This window comes from Ambystoma mexicanum, chromosome 7p (assembly GCF_040938575.1).
Source record: "Ambystoma mexicanum isolate Mex_15411 chromosome 7p, UKY_AmexF1_1, whole genome shotgun sequence".
In the NCBI taxonomy this organism is placed as follows: Eukaryota; Metazoa; Chordata; class Amphibia; order Caudata; family Ambystomatidae; genus Ambystoma; species Ambystoma mexicanum.
In genome coordinates, this window is record NC_090939.1 from 747,447,117 (window position 1) to 747,468,320 (window position 21,204).

Genomic DNA, 21,204 nt, shown 5'->3' on the forward strand with positions numbered 1-21,204 from the left:
CTCTTCAGACATTTACTTCTTGCATTTGCTTCTGTCTTACTTTTGCATCACCGGCATTGCCAAGGTGGCAATGGATGGGGTTATTGCTAGCTGTTAGGGTTGGGGGGTCACTGATGAGGTAGGGGAAGAATATGGGTTCGGGAAGAGGGGTTGCAGGTGGTCTCGCACTTTAATGACAAAGGGAATGTTGGAAGAAGGGAAAAACAGAAGCAGCGAGAAGAGGTCAAAGTGGCAGAGGGAATGTATGGTGAAGTGAATGCAGAAGAAGCAAAGACAGACATTCTCCATAAACATGGCTACTGGGCTGCTTACAGGGGATTCAGAAGCCAGTCTGCAAGATGGTGGTTATAGTGCCTGTCTTTAGGATAAATCGGTGATTGTAAAATGTTGGCTTAAAGGCTGTACCCCTACTGTTGCCCAAAGTCTCCATAACCTTACCCGGTGAAACGAGTTAAGAAATGACGCTATGTGACTGTGTCTCTGTCCGCTAGTCCAACAGACTATTGGTCATGTTTTCATCAGTATATGGCTGCCCCAATTCATAAAGCTCAAGAACTGAAATTACTTAACTTATGTACCAATATCAGCACCCCCTGTTACTCCGCGATTACCAATTTTGTAGCCCCTTACTGCTTACAGAAATGCACTGTGCTTGGTGTTACAAATGATGACTTGCCAGTAACATGTAAACTGCTGGCTTGTATTGTTTTTTCGATCAGTCTAAGTAGCCCAGATTTAATGGCATACTGTGATTTTGAAATCAATAAAAAGAAAGTTAAATGAAAATCAGTAACATAAAGTCAGCCTTCATACTGTGATTTTGAAATCAATTAAAAAGAAAGATAAACAAAAATCAGTAAAAAAAAGTTAGCCTTCACACGTGATGACATTTGAAATACATTAGGCCTCATTGCACGTATGGCGGTCTGGAAATAAGGGTGCCAGAAGCAACCTACCGGCACCCTTTCCGTAATCGCCAGACTATGAGAATGCCTCGTAGAGCACCGAACCTTCCAGGCATGATTTTCACAGAAGCACTGGCACCGTCTGCAACGGTGCCGGTGCTTCCGTGTCCCAATTCCCGTGGAGCCCAATAGGACTCCACGGGAATGGGGACTTACAATTCCCGCCGCCTGACATCCTGGGACGCCAGGACTTGTAATTTCCCGCTGGCACCAGGATAGCTCTCGGGAGGATAGCTCAGGGGCAACACGCTCGCCTTGGAAGCAAGACGACGCTCGCACCACGGGTTCTATCGCCGGGTCCACGTTTAGAAACCTCTGGGTATTAAGCGCGTTATAAATAACCTATCATATCATATCATATTACAAGTCCTGGCGGCCCAGGATGTCATGCGGCTGGAACTGTAAGTCCCCATTCCTACGGAGTCCTATAGGACTCTACGGGAATGAGGACACCAAAGCAAACGGTGCCACAGTGCTTCCGTGGAAACCATGCCTGCAGGGTTTGGTGCTCTACGAGGCATTCTCGTAGTCTGGCGGTTATGGAAAGGGTGCCAGTTGGAATGTTGGAAAACGGTCTTACGAGGATGGCGGCAACCCGCCGGTAGCACTGCCCGCTTACCATCGACCTCGCAATGATGTCCATTGATTGCGATGTGCATTAACGGTAAAACGAAGTATTGCGAAACTCCCAAATAAGTGTTTGCTCCCGGGTTAAGGAACACATACATATCCCTTACCACATACATATCCCTTAACCAACTCTTCCTAGGGCGATGCTGTGGCCTACAGAACTGATTTGAAGTGGTGCCAATGGGGCAACACTATTACTGTGCCCCAAAGAGAAAACATCCATTACAGAATGCTATGAGGAAAAGGGGAGATGGGAAAGGTTAGGGTAGGAAGAGGGGAATGCAAAAAAGAGGTTCAACAGCTGGGATAACCGTACACCCGGTCAGACTATACACTAGAGTGATGGGGTTTATTGTTGTGGAAGGGAGAGTACTGCTATTGTACCATCCCATTAAAGCTACAGCAAAAGTCATGTTTGGACAAGACCATTAATTACATGGGGAATACAGTGTATGTGTTGGAGTAACTGTATTTGGCAATTTAAAACACTTGGCAGCTATAAGCCAAGTAAAGATGTTCTTCGCAGCCATTTGCTGTCAAGTTTCTTTTCTTGCTGGCCTTCAATATGACAGCATACTTGATGCAAGCCTTTGCCATCTAACGCATCATGCAAGTTTAGCTGAAACTGCTCACCCGGCCACTTCTTTGGGATTAAACATGGGGGCTCATTACAAGTATGGCGGTGCAGGCAAAAATTTGCAGTAATGGAATAACCAACACCTTTCCCGCACCGCCATATTGCGAGTATGGTCCTGGAGTGGGAGATTTACCTTAAGCATCATGCTGGAGGTAAATCCTACCACTAATCCTCCCACTTTCCGCCAAAAAATCAGCAAAATCAGCTGGTGGTAATTCTGCCAAAAAAGCTCCATAGAGTCAAATTGACTCAAATAAAATGGCGATTAACTCCAGCACCGCCACTTGTAATCTGGCGGTAATTCCACCAGACCAAGTGGCGGTCACAGTAATTCCATTGGGTGGTATTCCAGGGGATTTACCACCCAACTCGTAATGAGGCTACTGAACTAGTTTTGCAATGCATTCAGCATGTAACATACAGTGGGGTTCATTACTGGTTTGGTAATGTGGGTAAAAATGGTGATAAAAGGGCAGCAATTCCGTTACCACCACTTTACCAAATCCCAAGAATAGAGGTGAAGTTGATTTACCTCCAGTGCTTAGCTGCCATTTTACCCCCCACCCCCCAAATAATTGGATTTACACTAGCAGAACTACAGCTTGCAGTAAATCTAACTAAATCCCTTTGGAATACTGTGGACTCCAAAAATGAGGAGCAACTCCACTGTTACGCCCATTCACAATCCTGCGGTAAATCAGTGGGTCTGAGTGCCAACAATTGTAAAATTGTCGTAACGAGACCCATTTTTTCTCACATGCCTGGATGTACAGTCAATAGCCTTTTCAACGCGCACTGTGGTGTGTAACAGCACTTGCAGTTTGCATCATAAGGTAAGAATTCTCAGTTTCGGCTTCTCCGTTCTACTCTTTCTCCAAGTTTGCAACCATAAAGGGGGGCGCCCAATACTAAACTACCATCTTTACCCTCCCAGTCTTCCCAGCACCTGTGGTTGCTATGCCCGAGGCTGCGAGATTTAAGGGGGAAGCACCAACAACAACAAAAACTCCCCCCACCTGCCAACCTCCTCTAGGCTAGAAGCCATCTTGTCCAAGCTCCCACTGGGCCAGAGTCGGACGGGGACACATAGTACACATCCAAAGAAAAATGCTCCCCCAATCAAAAATCCTGATTTTTTTCAAGAAATTGAGTAGTTTCTTGTAGAGCATTTTTGGGAAATCATATCAAACTGCACCTTTTAGTGCACCCTGAACCTCCAACACTGGTCAAACCATCCATCTGCACCACCAGTGCCTAGACACGAGTGTGGTGGTATTTCCCCTGAAAATACTGCCAAATGAAGTTACTGTGACCGCATGCGGTAAGCTTGTGGTAATTTGAAGAGTCTGCAGGATTTTGATTCATGCAGACCTTTCAGTTATTCCCCATTTTGCAGTGCCATAAGAATCATGGGAAAATGCCACATTACTGCATCTGGTATATTACATCATATGGTAATATCACTTTCTTTCATGTTTTTGTGTGGTGTTAGTTACCGCTACACAAAAGCAGTTGGAATTGAAGAATTTCAGGTTCGATACTTGGACTTTGATGGGGCAGTAAAAACTGCAGTGTTTGCAAATTCTGCATGTTTTACCTTTACCTCTGAACCAGCAATGAGGCTGTAAGTCGTTAAATAGGCCCACATTGGCTCGCATCGCCAGGCAAAACCGTCCTGGGGGTACAGTCCTAAGGGCACTGCCCTACAAGTCTGTCTGAGCCTCTACATGAGAGAGGGAAGTATGGGGAAAGTATCCCTACCTGGCGGGCACTGGGCAGCCAGACTCAATCACAGGACAGATCTGATATTAATATGTGTTGAAACACTTTCCATAGTCAGAATTCACACACACAGACCATCCACGTGTGCCTTCATTCTTGCGTGGAATACCTCGAAAAAGGGCAGCCATGGGCTGAGTGATATATATTTTTTTGCAACACATTTCGTAATCAAGGGTCTTTACAGGGGGCACAGAATCAAGTTAAAAGCTACTAGCTGGCCATAAAAAGCCACTTGCCACCTCAATTCTATACATACACACTGCACACCACTTCTGACTCGCCGAGAGTCAAATGTCACTAGCCAATGGTCAGTGGCAAGTGCACATTTTGCACCCTGGATCCATTACCAAGATGGCATCCAAACGTCCTTTACCACAGACAAGCTTGCATCCATGCGCGCCGTCGTGCGTTACCAAGTTACAACTGATAGCATTCCTGGAACGGTGGTAGTATCGGCACAGCCAAAGAACTCTCCTCAGGGGTACCAAACACAGGGGACACAGCAGTGAAGGAAGCAGCTAGGAAAGCCACATGGCTGACAGCTCCCTGTGCCAAGAGGCCGTGCCGGTGGCAGGCTTGGCGTTTTCCAAGTACAACCTAACAGTAACCATGGTACCTTCCAATGCCAATAATGTGCTTCAGCATAACACTAGTGAATGCCGCTTAAGGCGGTATTGGCTCAAAAGATAGTTTTCTTTTTTCCAAAAGGAAAAATGACAGATTTAGAAAGACCGCTCCATGACCCCATAGCGCGGTCTTTCTTCATCGAACTGTCACGTTCCTGCCGGACACGAGTGCACGCATGGGCTGACAAACTCTTGAGCCCCAGTAGACTCGTTGCGAGAGTGAGAGGTGAGTTTTTGTCTGGTGTGTGTGCGTGTATGTATCTTTGTGCATATGTGTGGAGAGGGGGCGTGTGTTGAGGTGGGAAAAGGGTGGTGGGTGGGGAAATGGGAGATCGGTGGGGGACCTCCCCACCCCAATCAACCAAACAGCAGGAGGTGATGGGGAAGGAGGGGGACAGTATGTAATATGTCTGTATTTTACACAAAAACAGGAAAAATAATTCGTTTTTTTTGTGTTCAGGCTTTAAAATGCAGAAATATGACATAGAACCGCTTAAGACATGTCATTGCAGTCTTCTTGGCCAATGATATCAAGGAAACAACGCCAACGACTTGATTGCGCTTTTTTCCCCAGAATCTTGGGTAAGCATAAGCAGTGAAGTCAGGCAGGTACCTTCATTTCTTCCTTACTTTTTCACATGCTTCGAAGCTGTGGACCAGAGGCAGACTTCGGACAAAAAGACAGACATTTTTACCTTGCATTGTAAACAAAAGATACTACAATTCTGGGTTTCCTGACCTCCGATCTTTTTCTAAGTGTATAGGGTGGGCAGTTCAGCGGTGACAGAACTTCATCCGCATGAAAAGTCCAAGGACGGCAGTCATAAAAAAGAAATGGGAGAAGCGGGAATTTCCGGTCTATGCAATTGACCTATTTGATTTCTGAAGTGCTTTTAGCCAGCACGTGTTGACCCAGAAGCGCCTGTTTCCATAGATCTGTACGTGTATCACGCTGAACATACAATCTCTTGTTTAACATGTTCATGATTTTCTTGCATCTTTCCATTGGCTGGCAGTGGCGTGACTGGCGTGTCATGCCACAGTATTGGCGCACGTGCGGCCTGGCTGGTGGCAATGGCGGCACTTGTTTGAGGGAACCTGACAAATGGGCTTGCTTGTGTTCCTTCACTGCTGGGTCCTCGCACAGGCATCCAAAGACTTCCCGAAGGAAGTCTTCCTGACCCACCACCATTGCAACACCAAAGCAACAACTGTGCCAAGGCCTCGGCCAAGCTGTCCACGTCGGAAACCAGTAAAAGTGCAAAACGTGCTTTCCCACCTGAATATAGCACTGGTTAGTTAACCTTTTCCCATTCTCAAACTGGATGTGTGCACTTGCACGAATAGCACCACAGGGATGTTCACCAGACCCAGCCCTACAGATAAGAGGTTTACCGGTCACTTTTACTCTGCATAAATAGGCAAATACTCCCCAAAAATAGAAAATGAGGAGTAAAAATGCTCTCAACAAAAAATAAGAAACAAACACGTAGAAACGTTTGCCCCTGCTCTCTCCTGCACAGCTCCATGGATGTATTTGCACATTTGCACCGGTACTGTAGGGTGACCAGATTTTCAAAACAAAAAACCGGGACGGCCAACAACATAAAAGAGGGACTACCCCATCGCAGCCCACCAATTACCGCTCCTCCCCCAACACGCCCCCACAACCACTTCCCAACCATATTTCCAGCACTTCCCCTTTCTATAAACTGTATATGATCTCATTTGTGCAGTTTTGTCTGTGAATCGTGGTATGTTACTTCAAAACGAGCGTGAGCTCTAATTGATATTACATGGCTTGCCGTACAACACTTTCTGAGCCAGTCTCTGTGGGACAGTCAGTAAGTGTTCTGACTTGTACCTGAGAGGTTGGGGGTTCGAGTTAAACCTCCAATTCCAAAATTCCGAAAGTGTTGTGAAAGAGTAGCCCCCCCCCCCAAACATGCAAACCCAAACCCGGGACGGAGTTTCAAAAATGAAAAAACACCGGGGACGTAGGGTGATTTCCCAGGACTGTCCCGGGGAAAACCTGGACGTCTGGCCACCCTAAGGTCCGGTAGTAGCACAGTAAGAAACGGCCTGATAGGAAGAAGTAAACATGTATCTTTTAATGTGCATGAATAACTACCTGCAAAGAAATAATAATTTCAAAAACCTTTCCGTTTACAGTGCCGCTTCGGCCATTTAAGCAGCATTTTGGCACTAGACATGTAAAGGAGGAACACGATTATGAAGAACAGCCTTTTATTAAATGATTAACTGAGTGACACGACCTGGGAGGATTGATGCATTTGTAAAGTGTAAATGCCCAGTTATTGACTTAGGGCGAAAAACCTTTGGCTGGTCGAGGCGGGTCAGTTTCTAAGTGCTGACATTTTTTGGCAGAAAAGGCACAATAACTGAGGCACGTGGAGATGAAGCGTGGGATTTCATTAGGTAGAGACACTGAGAGTAGAACACATGCCCCCTGTGCCCCCGGTTGGCCCCTTGGCTTCTGTGCAGCAAGCATGTAAGTGTTAATAGCAACATCCCATACAGGCAACATGCTGGCAGTTCCCAAGTGTAAAGGGACACGACCTTCAGTATCAAGGAAAGACACTGAGCCGTGGTATACTGGAAAATCTAGTATAACAAATAACTATCATAGTGAGGACCATGCCATAGACAGACCCGTGGCACAAGCAGAGCCCTGCCAAAGTTAAAGGTTAACAAAATCAGGGTCTGCGCATGAACAAGGCTCCTGTACAACCAGAGGTAGAGCAGGGACGGCGCCGTGGCATGAACGGAGGACTTGCATGACCAGAGGTAGTGCAGGGGCATAGCCCTTGCATGAACGCATCAACTGCATGACCAGAAGTAGTGCAGGGGCAGAGTCCTTGCATGAACTGAGCACCCGAATAACCAGAGGTAGTGCAGGGGCAGAGCCCTTGGATGAACTCAGCACCTGCATAACCAGAGGTAGTGCAGGGGCAGAGTCCTTGCATGAACGCAGCACATGCATGACCAGAAGTAGTGCAGGGGCAGAGTCCCTGCATGCACTGAGCACCTGCATAATCAGAGGGAGTGCAGGGACAGATCCCTTGCATGAACTGAGCACCTTCATAACCAAAGGTAGTGCAGGCACAGAGCCCTTGCATGAACTGAGCACCTGCATCACCAGAGGTAGTGCAGGGACCGAGCCCTTGCATGAACTGAGCACCTCTGTAATCAGAATGCCAGTCTGATAGAAGCTGATAAGGCATAAATAGGTTGCGATGATAGCGCGTGATATGTTATGTTATTGGTGTATTATAGAGCGCAACGAGTTTCCCTATGGTGTGATATAAATTGCAGAGTTCAAGATTGAGAGCTGGACGCTGTTCGTTTAATTCTTAGAACATGGACGGGGCAGAAAAGACCAGCCACTGACACATAACTGGTGCAGCCAGCCCGCCATGTTAGTTCACCTCCCTGCCCTCCATATTGGATGCTAGGCCAGAGCTTTACTCCAAAAAGGCACACCCCTCTACATCATTAAGAGAACACCCAGAGGTGGCAGGAACACTTGTAAATGCCCTGTAGCGTAATAGGCCTGGGAACAAGATGATACCGTGCAGCCCTTAGAAACTGAAGAGTCCAGTATTGAGCGTAATATATAAAACACCAACAAATAAATGAAGCCCTGGTGTAGTTAGAGTGCTAATCTACTCACAGTCTGTCCTAATCAGATCCCTGTCGTTATCAGAATCCTGCCATAACTACACCGCAACCATGTGTTCAATTGCTCTGTTTTGTTGTATAAATGCAACTCTTCCCGAATTAGAAGAGGCACATAGTAGGCACACAGGCAAATCAAATCCTTGGTATGATTGGACCATGGCATAACCAAAGCCGCAGTGCAATCAGAGCCATCATATAATTCGAGCCGTTTCAATGCCATATTAAGAACCATGATATATTGTGAACCCTGGCATATTCCGTGCCATGTCATCTAGGGAGAGAACTCGACCATTCTATGGAAATATAACTGTGGCATAATATCCTTATTGTTATGATACATTTGTATAGCACAAACCTAGCTCGTTTGCCACGGGGTGCAGTTCAGGCGTACAGCAGAACATTGGTAGGGAGTATTTAATAAGTCATCGAGTGAACATTATTCATAATGATCACAGAGCAATATATGGACGAGGGTGTGCACAAGATAGCCGTAGCTAGGTTACACCAAGGTATTGTTGTAAGAGCCAGGTCGTCTGTTCTTTTCTAAACTAAAGAAGACTTGGAGCAGTCTGGATTGCCTCTGGCATAGAGTTCCAGAGGACTGAGGTTTAGACTGAGAAGGACCATGTCTTAGTTTTCTACTTGCGAGAAAGCCTAGTTTCCAGTCTGGTGATGGCCTTACTGCGAGAAGACTGTGTGAGGAAGATGCGCTTAGTATGCCTGTAGAAATTAGAGTGACGGCAACTCTAATAACGCTCCTTAAAACAGCTTCTCTTTTCAGCTGGCAAAAGGCAACAAGACAGTGGTGCATTAACTATTTATATAGCACGCACCAACAACTGACATCAAATCTTTCCATTTAGAATGATCCAGATTAATCCTATTCTTTGTGTCAACCTAAAGCGAGGTAAGGCTGTGTCAGACATACCTGAGATGGTGGTGGATCTTTACTGTGCTGCACTGCGCGGTGGGGTGAGGTGCGGGGAGGGCATGCGTACAGGAGGGGGAATGGGTGTGTAATAGGCTGAGGTGGGTACCGCGTGCCGCCGTGGCATCCAGAACACGGGGCAGGAGAATTGAAACTGGAGCTACATCAGGAGAATCAGGGAAGTGAAGGAGAGATGGCTTGATGGGGAGCAAAGGAGGAGGGGGTGGAACTCCCCCCCTTAGTGGGGGGCTGAGGATTGGAGCTGAAGATCGGGATCTTCCTTTGAGGAGGAGGAGCTGGGAAATGTCTTTGATATAAGTACTGTGTGGAAAAGAACTTTCAAGGCATGGGACCCCTGACATAGGTCTGACGCAGCCAGAGAGAGCACTACACTTTCAGGAAAACGGCGTGTCTTGTAATCATGGGCGTAATTTTAGTGGGAGGCAACAGTGTGTGTCCCCCCAACTTTTGCGGCACACCATTTTGTCCCACTCATTTGGCAGGAGATCCTTTCATTTAGACGTCATATGATTTTACCGAATTAAATTACAGAGAATGATTTTACAATGAAACTTTTATAAGGAAAATATATCGAATTTTATAAAATATTTATTTGGGGGTTCCTCCCTCCAAGCCCTCTGTTTCCCTATGCTATTAAACCCACCTCAACCCCTTCACTACCCGTTTTAACCCCTTACACCACCCCCATATATATTTTTTTTTAATTCAATATTTTTTCGTTATTAAAGTCATTGGGCCTCATTATATGTTTGCTAGTCCGGTAACAACGGTACCGGTAAGATTGCCAGTACCGTTGTTACCGGACCGGCAAACTGCTCACGGGTGCCTCCCCGCCCACCATATTGAATTCTAGGCCAGAGCTTTACTCCAAAGAGGCACACCCCTCTACCTCATTAAGAAAACACCCAGAGGTGGCAGGAACACCTGTAAAGGCCCACTAAGCGTGCCTCTCCACCTCTCTAATCAACAGCTCCAAAAGGTTTTAGGGCGTTCCGGGTAGGGCCATGTTTGGCTTAAGGAAATGCCAAGTAGTCACACACAAGGCATACATTGCTTTGCGTTGCAGGCCAGGCTCTCCTTAAAATTCCTTAACCCTTGCATGGATATGTCTGGAAGGCTCCGCCCCAAGCTATCTACTAGAAACGCTCTCACTAGACCCACCCAACAGAGCCCTAGACTCTGCCCACGCCAACCCTCTGCCAATCACAGGCACCTACTGTTTCAATTGCTCTCAGGAATATCCTCCAAAAAGATGCAAGGATTGCAGTCAACCTGATGTCGTTCAGGGCAAAACTCACGACACGCGTATACTAATAGGGCACCCAGGAGGAACCCCGGCTGGAACCTGCCAAGAGTGCCAAGAAACAATTAGGTTAGGCTGTGAGTTCATCCAAGAGAAAACATAAACATGAAATCCACAGATGCACTTAAACAGTTGCCTGACTTGGATCTTGTGAAGAGTGCACCCCTTTTCGGGAGGTACGCACAAACACATGTATTGATGTCCAACCCATAGCTACAAATCATTGCCCAAGCGTAATCCGTAGAGTCTGCTGGCTTACCTGGGTTGGGGCACTGGAGGAGAGATGCGTCAACTCCCCGATCCTCGCAGCAGCTCGCGGGTCGCTGGAGCTGATCAAGACAGGGGCGCTAATTTCCATGGAATGCCTGATGTTCATGGCCTGGGAGGTCTTGTGGGTCATGCTGAGGGCGGTGAAGGAGTGGCGCTTCTTGGCATTCTTCTTACTGTCGATGCGCCGCTGGAAGGCGCTGACCGCCCCTGCGCTGTTCAACGTGGAACACTGGGTCACGCTGACTGTCACGTTGGCGTCAGGGACCAATGGGACATCGCAGCCTGACGCGGCGGCTGTGCGTGCCTTGTCCGTCTCGATCAGCTGCTTCGCTGTTTCGTTGAGCTGCACACAAGATGTGAGTAAAGAGAGAAGAAAGTATTAGGCTAGGCATCTCTACACAGAATCTCTTTAAGGCCCACTGATTCAATGAGCAGTATACAGTCTGTGCTTACTCTGCTTGTCGAAAGCCAATTTCATGGTCCACTGTGTAAGTCACTACTGTATTTGAAAATCAAGACATGAGAAAGGATTACTTACCTGTAATGATTTTTCCCTGGTTCATTTACTCCGCACATTGGTGTCATATCAATTAGCCCTCAGTATCCACGTGAAGGTAAATAGTGTCACCACCAGGGACGCTCCCTGGGTGAATGTGCTAATGTTTGAGAGAAGCCTCTTTGGAGCACATGCTGCCCCCCTCTCAACAACAGATTAACAACATTTCATTGAATCCATTTCTCATGTAGCTCTATTTCCAGCAAGTGTTGCCAAGACACCATACACCATGAAAGGTGCAGACACAACACATGACTGAGTATACTCTTCATTTGTTTATTTATTTTTGCATTTGTTTCAGCACACCAAACCATTGGGTATCTAGGCTCTAGTACACAAAGGTAGCTAGTCAACTGTACTACTCTAGTGCCCCGGGAAGGTGACAGATTAAGGGGGCGGTTAATGGCAGTGCATGCCACATCACATTATTTATTTGTGCGCCCTAAGTCTGCTCAGTTGGGTTAGAGGAGACAGTGTGAGGCAGGCTGGGGAGCAGACATGAGTGGCATCGCCCCCACTCTATTCTAGCTGGGAGAGACAGGTGAAGAACTTCCCATTGCTTTCCAACCAGAAGGAAGCCCTACACTTCTCTTAACAGCCCAAGAGACCCACACATCCTGGGGACCTTCCGATGGGAAGAAGAGAGATGGGTCTCTGTTTGCATTACTGGTGTCCTAGTCACATCAGTGGTGGGGCCAAGACAGGCAGGGAGGCGAGGTTCCCCCACCCAGCGCTGTCTTAATGCCAAGTGCACCCCTTTGTGTCCTGCTGGGCTGGCACCACTGCATGAAAGGAAAGGCTGTTATGAGTAGAGAAATGCCCGCAAGAGTATGCATGGCAGAAGCTGTGGCATTCAGGGCCCGCACACTGGGGTCTTGGGGCTGGTTAGCAACAAGCCTTGAAACCCCCCCCCCCCCCGCCACCCCATGTGCCCAGATACGCCAAGGTTTCAGTGGTAGAAGTGTACTGAAAAAAGTAGTGGAACTGTGGTCTCGGCAGGGGTGAGGGTAGGCGGAAGCATAGTGCAACATGTGACTAGGTTTTGCGGCCAGGGCATTGCAATAGTCATAGTTCCTAGTACCTAAGGATCTTTTCAACTTTGCACGTGCACATGGACATGAATGGACAAACCCTCTGTATAGAATGGTGAATATGGTCGTAAAAAGTAGAGGAATGGTACACAGAAAAAATAATAATTAGTGGTACACCGCTCCCGACCCTTCCCGCTCCCTTCGATCACTGGAAAGTGTCCTTGCTTTCTGGCCCTGCCTGATTCTGCCCTGCCTAGAGAGAAGACTGCAGAAGCAGATGTGAGGCACGCTTCGAGAAGTGTTTGCGTGCATGCGTGTCTGAATGTGAATGAATGTCAATGCATGTAATGCTGTGTGTGTGTGTGTGTGTGTGTGTGCTAGAGTATGAATGCATTAGCAGTGAGGCAGTGGCCTCCAGAGATGTGAAGGGGTTATTGAACAGTCAACTTGGACATTAGGACCCATGTTACAGCCTAAATACTTGGCACCTCGGTGGGCAGTATTTGTTCTGCCCGGGGCAGTAACAGCGGTCTAAGAGGTAAAACGGTCCACTTGGTCCACTGGAGTAGAATTGTGGGAAATGATATTCATCTGTGGCCTTTTGCTTAACTGGGATGCTCGTGGTATTCTATTATTATGCACTTGATGTGGGATATTTGTATCTACACTCATGTCACTTCCTGTTATGTCACCAGGGCGGCGGTTGAGCGATGACATTGTCCATGATGTGATTGCGGTCACCCACCACGTGATTCGATTTCCAGCGACAAAGGTCACACGGGGTCTTACTCTGGTTAAAGGGTGCGAGAGAATGTTCATTTTGATGAAATGTCGCCACGGCTTCTGCAACGATATCATCATTTACACGCCCCAATCCCAAACAAGTACAGAGTGCAGAGAGCCCTCCATGCCTCTTTTATCTCAACTACAGTAGTTACTTGTTCTCATCTGTCATGATATGTTATATGTTGTTTTTATCCAGCACACTGACACCACTGGCGTGGCTTCCTAGCCCTAGGGTTAATCAGGAAGACGGTCACAAATAAAGGGCAGTTTATACTGGGAAAGCAAGATGCTATCAAAGCGCTCCTGAATTCGGTATGCTCATATAGCCTTCCCCCTAGTTCTGTTTTAGAGGTGCTTTCTGATCTCAGGGAGTGGGTGGGAACGTGGATTCAAAATTGCCCCTCCAAAAACACCAGGCCAGAATCACATCAAACATAGTAACTTAAATGCTACGATATGATAGGTTATTTATAACGCCCTTAATACCCAGAGGTTTCTAAGCACGGACCCGGGGATCGAACCTGTGGTGCTCCGTGTTGTCTTGCTTCCAAGGCCAGCACATTGACCCTGAGCTATCCTCCCGAGACACTCTGTCACTCTGCAGTCAACAGGAAACCAATGAAGCCTGCGCAATGCAGGTCTGACGTGCTCATGCCCCAGCACTCTGCGGCCTATGAAGTCTATCTGGCAAGCCAAGGTACACACTGTTGTCACAGTCCAAGATGGATGAAGCTAATCAAGTAATAGTAGGTTGGACAATGTCAGAAAAACCTTAGAAAGGACATTTTCTTCTGTGTTCTGAAAACTTTGAGAACCTCTTTTCACAACAGTGCTCACCTGTTCTTCCAGCCATAAGTCTGTCTCTGAGAGAGGCACCAGGTTCTTGACTAGCATGGCTGGCTGGGGACCGGCGACCCATTGAGATGGCCAGACATCCAATGATTAGAAGCCGGCTTGGCCATAATTTATGCCTGATCTGGGTTCATTTTCAAATAAGTGAACTGTATCCATCTATGAATGGCCAGAAGAGAGTCCGGGAATAACGTAGTGCTGTTTAATGTAGGTTGCAGATGAACTATTAATTGGGTAGCATTGACGCAGTTAGGACAATGGCGGACAATGCAGGACTCTGTGTCTGAGGCCAAGTTCTTGAGGGAAACGGGGAAGGAAGATACTGTGGTCTGTACCTACGACAAAGGATTTAGTCCATTCCAGGACCACGCCCCCTACAGCCATGTCCCCCAGTCTAACTGGCATGAGATCATGTGACACTATCAAAGGCAAGCGGTACCAGTGCACTCACGCATCCATGATCTGCCTGCAGAACAACATCATCCAAGATTAACATCACAACCGATCGTTACCGTAGATTTTGTATATGTGTAATGCATAATAGGTGGGGTGTTGGTTAAGGGTATAAGTTAGAGTAGAGAAGGGGGAGGCAGGGGTATCTCCACCCGCAATAAAAATAAAGTAGAAAAAGTAGATTTTGTTTTTCTGTGAAATGGATTTGATGAAATCTCCATTAGGTGAAATATTTTCGAAGAAATCACATACACCCACAGCTGATGCCTTCCAACACATAGGTCTGAAACCAGCCTTTTTTCCAAAATGGATCCTTACCACTGATTGTAACATATTTGGAAAGACTCCACTGGGAAACGTTGCCTCTTATAAAGGCAAGTGGATTATTTCGAAGCCGGAAATTTTAGACGAACAAGGTTCTGAGACTCCTTGGAGTCTTCTGGCTGATACGCTCATCCCCACCTAATGGAAGGACACTTTTGATTTCGTGTTAGGCATCTTTCTGTGAATAGCGTTAAACTGGGTCCCATCCGAGCAAGGCATGAACAGGGGCTCCTTGCCAGGGAAATGCACAGATGCATTGCATGTGATGTCATGAGTGAGAGAAAGCAGGAGGATTCTTCTTCTGGGACAAGGCAGGATAGACCACCCACCAGTCCAAGCTACACATAGATGACATGGTGCGTTAGGCGTACTACAAAGCCAGGAGGATTCTTCTTCTGGGACAAGGCAATATAGACCACCCACCAGTCCAAGCTACACATAGATGACATGGTGCGTTAGGCGTACTTCAAAGCCAGGAGGATTTTTCTTCTGGGACAAGGCAGGATAGACCACCCACCAGTCCAAGCTACACATAGATGACATGGTGCGTTAGGCGTACTACAAAGCCAGGAGGATTCTTCTTCTGGGACAAGGCAGGATAGACCACCCACCAGTCCAAGCTACACATAGATGACATGGTGCGTTAGGCGTACTACAAAGCCAGGAGGATTCTTCTTCTGGGACAAGGCAGGATAGACCACCCACCAGTCCGAGCTACACATAGATGACATGGTGCGTTAGGCGTACTACAAAGACAGGAGGATTCTTCTTCTGGGACAAGGCAGGATAGACCACCCACCAGTCCGAGCTACACATAGATGACATGGTGCGTTAGGCATACTACAAAGTCATGAGGATTCTTCTTCTGGGACAAGGCAGGATAGACCACCCACCAGTCCGAGCTACACATAGATGACATGGTGCGTTAGGCGTACTACAAAGTCAGGAGGATTCTTCTTCTGGGACAAGGCAGGATAGACCACCCACCAGTCCAAGCTACACATAGATGACATGGTGCGTTAGGCATACTACAAAGCCAGGAGGATTCTTCTTCTGGGACAAGGCAGGATAGACCGCAACCAGTCCAAGCTACACATAGATGACATGGTGCGTTAGGCGTACTACAATCCCTCCAGCAATTTACTACAGCCCTGGCACCTTAGCTGGCATTGCTGGGCAGAGAAATCTTCACCCAGGGTGAGTTGCAAAGAAGAAGTGAATGTGGAATGGCCGTGGGCTCCAAGCAGTCTAATCCCATGACCATTGGTCTTGCAGATCCTGCATCTATTCCAACATGCTCTGCAGACAGCCAACAGGGAATGGGGACTTACAGCATGCATAAGGGGGAAATCGCTTTCACTGCATGCATTCATGCCGTGATCAAGAAGCATCTCTACTACGCGCATGCGGATGTGGCAGAGAGGATCATGTGTGGTTCCCACTGTTTGTATGCCGGCTGCTACTGCAGTAACGGCTGCTGCCAGTCACCACTGTTTTTCATGAAGTGTGCCTGTTTCCTGCAGGAACAAGACTAATCCAACACACGCATCCAATTATGTGGCAATCAAAATACCCATGCTTGGAGGCATGGATGTTTTGTCACATCTGCGGAGTTCCTACAACGATGCAGAAACACACCATGCCATCAGGCATTAAGGGCCCGATTAATGGAATTTTTTGCATGGCTCAAAGTGACTTTGCACTATTGAAAAGTGACTTTGCACTGCCGACACAAACCCTGATTCATGGAACTGTGCAAAGTGTATTTTTGAATCGGGCCCTAAATGTATAGATGCTGAGAAAATCTGCTTGCCTTGATTTTGCATAGATGTTGCATAGATGTTGCATAGATGTTCACGGCCTCTGCATTCGTCAGAATGAGTCTGTTCGCGTTTTCGCGGGCCGAACAAGTCACGTTCCACTGTGCCTGCTTGCCCCAATGCCGTTTTAGTGTTCCACACAGCATAAAAAGGGCCTTCAGATGTTGGTACCCCTGACCAGTGATAACGATGACATAGCAGATAAATCTCTATGTAAAATAAGTGAGTGCCTTGTAGATATACGGGAGAGGATGTGATATATTTCAAATGGTTACTAAGCCTGGAAAAGTGCTTTTCATACTTTCGTAGATGTGACAAAGAAGCTGAAGTGGCTGCTTCACAAAAGGAAATATCCGTGGTCTTTGAGTGAATGAATGCATCAGTTAATCTTGTGCCTTTCACAGAGGAACTCACGTCACAGCACTCAAACAGATCCTTCTTCATAGGACGTCTCTATTGGACTACAAAGAAGCAATGACAGGCATTTGATTGATTGTTTATTTATTATGTGCTTATACACAAGTGTTTCAAAGCGCAACCATGCATGGGAGGGGCAGACATAGGGAACACAAGACAAACGATCTTAGTAGGCATGGTGCATTCAGATTATGCAGGTGCAACAAAATAGAAGCGCGTGGGGGGGCAATAGGGACGAAGAACACCCAGTCCCATCAGAACATGGTTTAAGTACAGAGAGATACCACTCTCATTGGTGCCAGGCCTGGGGGCAAGTGCAAGAGACTGGTGAGGAACCTTGGGACCTGTGAGGCTGTGAAGGTGCACGAGGCAGCCAGTCGGCGAAACTGAGCAGAATTAGAGGAGAGCGAGAGAGCAAGAAGAGGTGGCTAGCAGGGGAGGGGGAGAGAGAAGGAGGAGGCTAAGGGAAAGCCTTTGGGCCTCATTATGAGTGTCGTGGTGTCTCATACCACTAAATGGAATTACTGTTATCGCCACTTGGTCTGGTGGAATTACCGTTGGCTTACAAGTGGCGGTATGGCAGTGTCAATCCCCATTCATGGAGTCCATATGATTCCATGGGATTTTGGTGGATTTACCCCTGATAGTAATTCTTTCAAAATTGGCACTTTTTGTGAGGTGGCAGAATTACATCCAGCATTTCCTGGAGGTTTTTTCTCCACCTTACCTCCAACCCCATAGTACAGCAGTGCAGTCACTCAAGTCAAGCAAATCACACAACTCTTCACCCCCGCAAAGAGAAATGAAAATGATTTGAAATGACTCCTCTAGTATACAAAGGGAGAGCTGACCTACCCACATGGGTTGTTTTACACACTACTAATTTCTGTGTGATTATTTAGCTACAGGTGAGGCTCATATAGAGTTTCCCTCCAAGGGCAATAAATGTAGAACCTAAATAATGCTCTGGATATATCAATAAGTCTGTATCTCCAGCTTACCCATTTTGAGGCAATGGCACCAATCTGAAGCGGGCGAGCAATAACTCTGGATGACTACTGTTTTGACTTAGTAGCCATTTTAATTAGAAATTTTGACAAAACTAACATTTTTTTGGAAAAGTAAAACAATTTTAATTTCAGGTGGTCATCAACTGATGGTGTATATATTGAAATGCAGACTTTTGCCAACAAATGGTGTGCATACATATACATTTGATATGACTCCTCAGCTTGGCCCCTCGATGGGCGAGTCAATGAAGCACACTAGGCACTGATTTACACTGCACAGAAACATGCCACCGTGCATCATCAGAAAGAGCTGTAGAGAACGGAGGATAGCACAGGGGCAAAGCGCTGGTCTCAGAAGCAAGACCATGCAGAGCAACAGAGGTTCGAATCCCAGATCCGTGCTTAGAAACCAAACTCAAGTATGATATAAGGCGGGTTATAAAAAAACAATCAAATAAAATAAATAAACCTCCCAGCTACAAATGCACCTGTGACATGTAGAAATAGGTCTATCAAGAGAATTTCTTCACAAATAATATCTTTCTCTTAAGTACTGTTTCCACGCTGCATGTTTTATCAATTGATTAGAAATGTGCGAGGCGAGCGTGAGCAGATCACTGGACCCATCAACTGGAGGCATTTAAAAGTCTGCTGTTCTCGCCGGATATCTCAATAAGCACCTGTACGGCTGTCACTCAATCTTAGACAGACGACTAGTGGAAAGGTTTGCCTCTACTATTCTGAGCAACGGGTCCCGTATCTGAAAACATTTTCCTTCGATAACCCTTAGGATCTTGGGCGCTCACGCATAAGAAACATCTGGAAGCAACACACAGGACAAGGCATTGCTCTGTCTGTGTCTCCTTCTATCTGACTCTGGCAGAGGTGCTCCATGGTCGGGGGTCTGAGAGGGGGGGCTCATTCTTCCTCCAGAAGCATGTTTCAAGACCGAAGTGAAGAAGAGATGGTTCCTTTAGAGGTCAACCAATTTCAAGAGCGTATTTTGTGTCAAACTGCACTCAGCGGACTTCTACAAATGAAAACGTACAGGCATCTTTATTGTATAGGACTCCTGAGAGTAAGAAATCTCATAGTTTGTATGAGCATTGTAATTGTTTTAGTCTTTTTGATTTTTTTTTATATCATTGGTTGTTTTTACCACAAGGCAATTCTTTCCAAAGACGCTTCTGATAAGTTATGAGTGCTACAGGCCATCTAACAGGTCTTACCATGCTATTCTTTTAGAACTGGGGTTTTCCACCTTTGGCTCTCCAAATGTATTGGACTACTGTTGCAATCAGACCGAGACAGCATAGTCAAAGGTGATGGATCATTAGTCATAGACCGAAGCACCTGCAGAGCCCAGGGATCAAGGGAGGCGCAGTCTAAAATATCTGCAAATCTGCCGGGTGCAGACCACTCTGCTAAGCATTGTACGAAAAGAGCAGCGCCTGTGGCGATGGTCCATGCAGGATCCCTCGACAATACAGGCATTGTGTCCTCAACTAGTGATTGCAGAACTTCGGCAACTAAAGGCTGAACAAGGACTAGATTGGAGAGACTATCCACTGGTTGGGTTGCCGGAATGGCACGGCAATGTTGTTGCATTTGAGAAACACTTTCTCTAATCCAAAATGGCTCTTCTTCAGACCTTATTCTGGATGCGCACAAATGGGTTAGGTGCTGTGCTTTAAGACAAAGCACCACCAGGACTCCAACTCAAGCCACCTCAGAAGAAGCAGGGCCATATATCAGTGCTGTGTCTACTGATGATTGACAGATGAGATCCACCAATCGCAAGGTTTATGTATGATCGATAAGAAATCCAAGCAAAAACAGTTGACTTTTCCACTATGACAGTCTTGCGTAAGATGTAAAGCGTGGATCATCAACTCAGGGTTGTTGTTAGGTGTGGAAAAGATCAGGGACAAAGCTAATGTCCGGACTGGCGGGACTCGGGGCTGGCCAAAGCCTTTTGGTTGTAGCCCCATAGCTTCTATCCAGGGCTACCACCAAAAGACCCGGGGCTATAGCCCCCTCAGCCCCCCTCCACCCTCCTAGCAACAACCTCTGCAATTCTTTAAGTGTTCTGGAACTCTAATCTTTGTCTCAGAGCGGTGACAGGGTTGGATAACCGGAATGTCCTGCTGAACTTTGGCTTTCGCCTCCCAACATGAAACAGGGTCAATATCTCAATGTGTTTTGGGATTTTCGAATTCAGGTCTAACAATGTAGCATTTTTATTGGGTATTCAATTCCTTAATGTTCATTTGGACATTAAACATCCAGTCCCACAGAACAACGTTTCTCTGGCTGTTCACCTGCTCAGTGTCTCTTGTGACATTGCACTTCAAGTCCAACTTATTACAAGGCACTTACAATCATATCTAAACTTAAAAGTATAGCACAGTAAGTCAGTAAGGGCTGGGCTCCATCTTGAAAATGGCACTCAGTGCTTCTGTGGAAGCTATTGGCTAATGTGTGGTGTTTTCACTAAGTGGACCTCAGAGATGTATTGTTCCTCGATATAGAGCCCCATCCCACAATTTTGGGAGAAGGAAGAAGGATGTTTGTGTTCAAAACTCGAATTTATTTAAACAAAATAAAGTGACAAAGGAGGCTCTCTTACTTTATGCAGGGGAATTTACTGCAACCAAATAAATGGTTAAGTGAAATTATATTAACAATTATAGTAGGAGTTTGTTTTTACACTGGAGCTTTCAGCATTTCCTGCTGTCAATTTAAAGTTATTTAAAACTGAAAGATCAGGTGAGGCCTTGCAATGTGGGAAACACGATGCCATTTGTATGATGTGCACTCTTTATATATATATATATATATATATATATATATATATATATATATATATATATATACATATATATATATATATACACACAACACCAAGAAAGTTATGGTGGGTTTAAAAAGGTTTGAAAAAAACCTTTCACCTGAAATGTGAAAATAGGAAAGTCCATTTGAGCCAAGTCACACATTCCACAATGCCACCTAGTAGCCATCGCTGGAAGTTCACCTCCAGTCTGATGAAAATGTTTTGCATGTGAGCTAATTAGCATACCCACAATGCCTT

General features: G+C 46.3%; 1 protein-coding gene across 1 annotated transcript in view; it reads right to left on the reverse strand.

The window, feature by feature from the left end:
- The window catches only part of SH3RF3 (SH3 domain containing ring finger 3), a 1,766,125-nt gene that overhangs the window by 551,738 nt on the left and 1,193,183 nt on the right, over positions 1-21,204 (reverse strand). Inside the window, exon 4 of the mRNA XM_069636866.1 lies at positions 10,854-11,207. Coding sequence (XP_069492967.1) covers positions 10,854-11,207 — 354 coding nt within the window. The remainder of the gene's footprint in view (positions 1-10,853; positions 11,208-21,204) is intronic.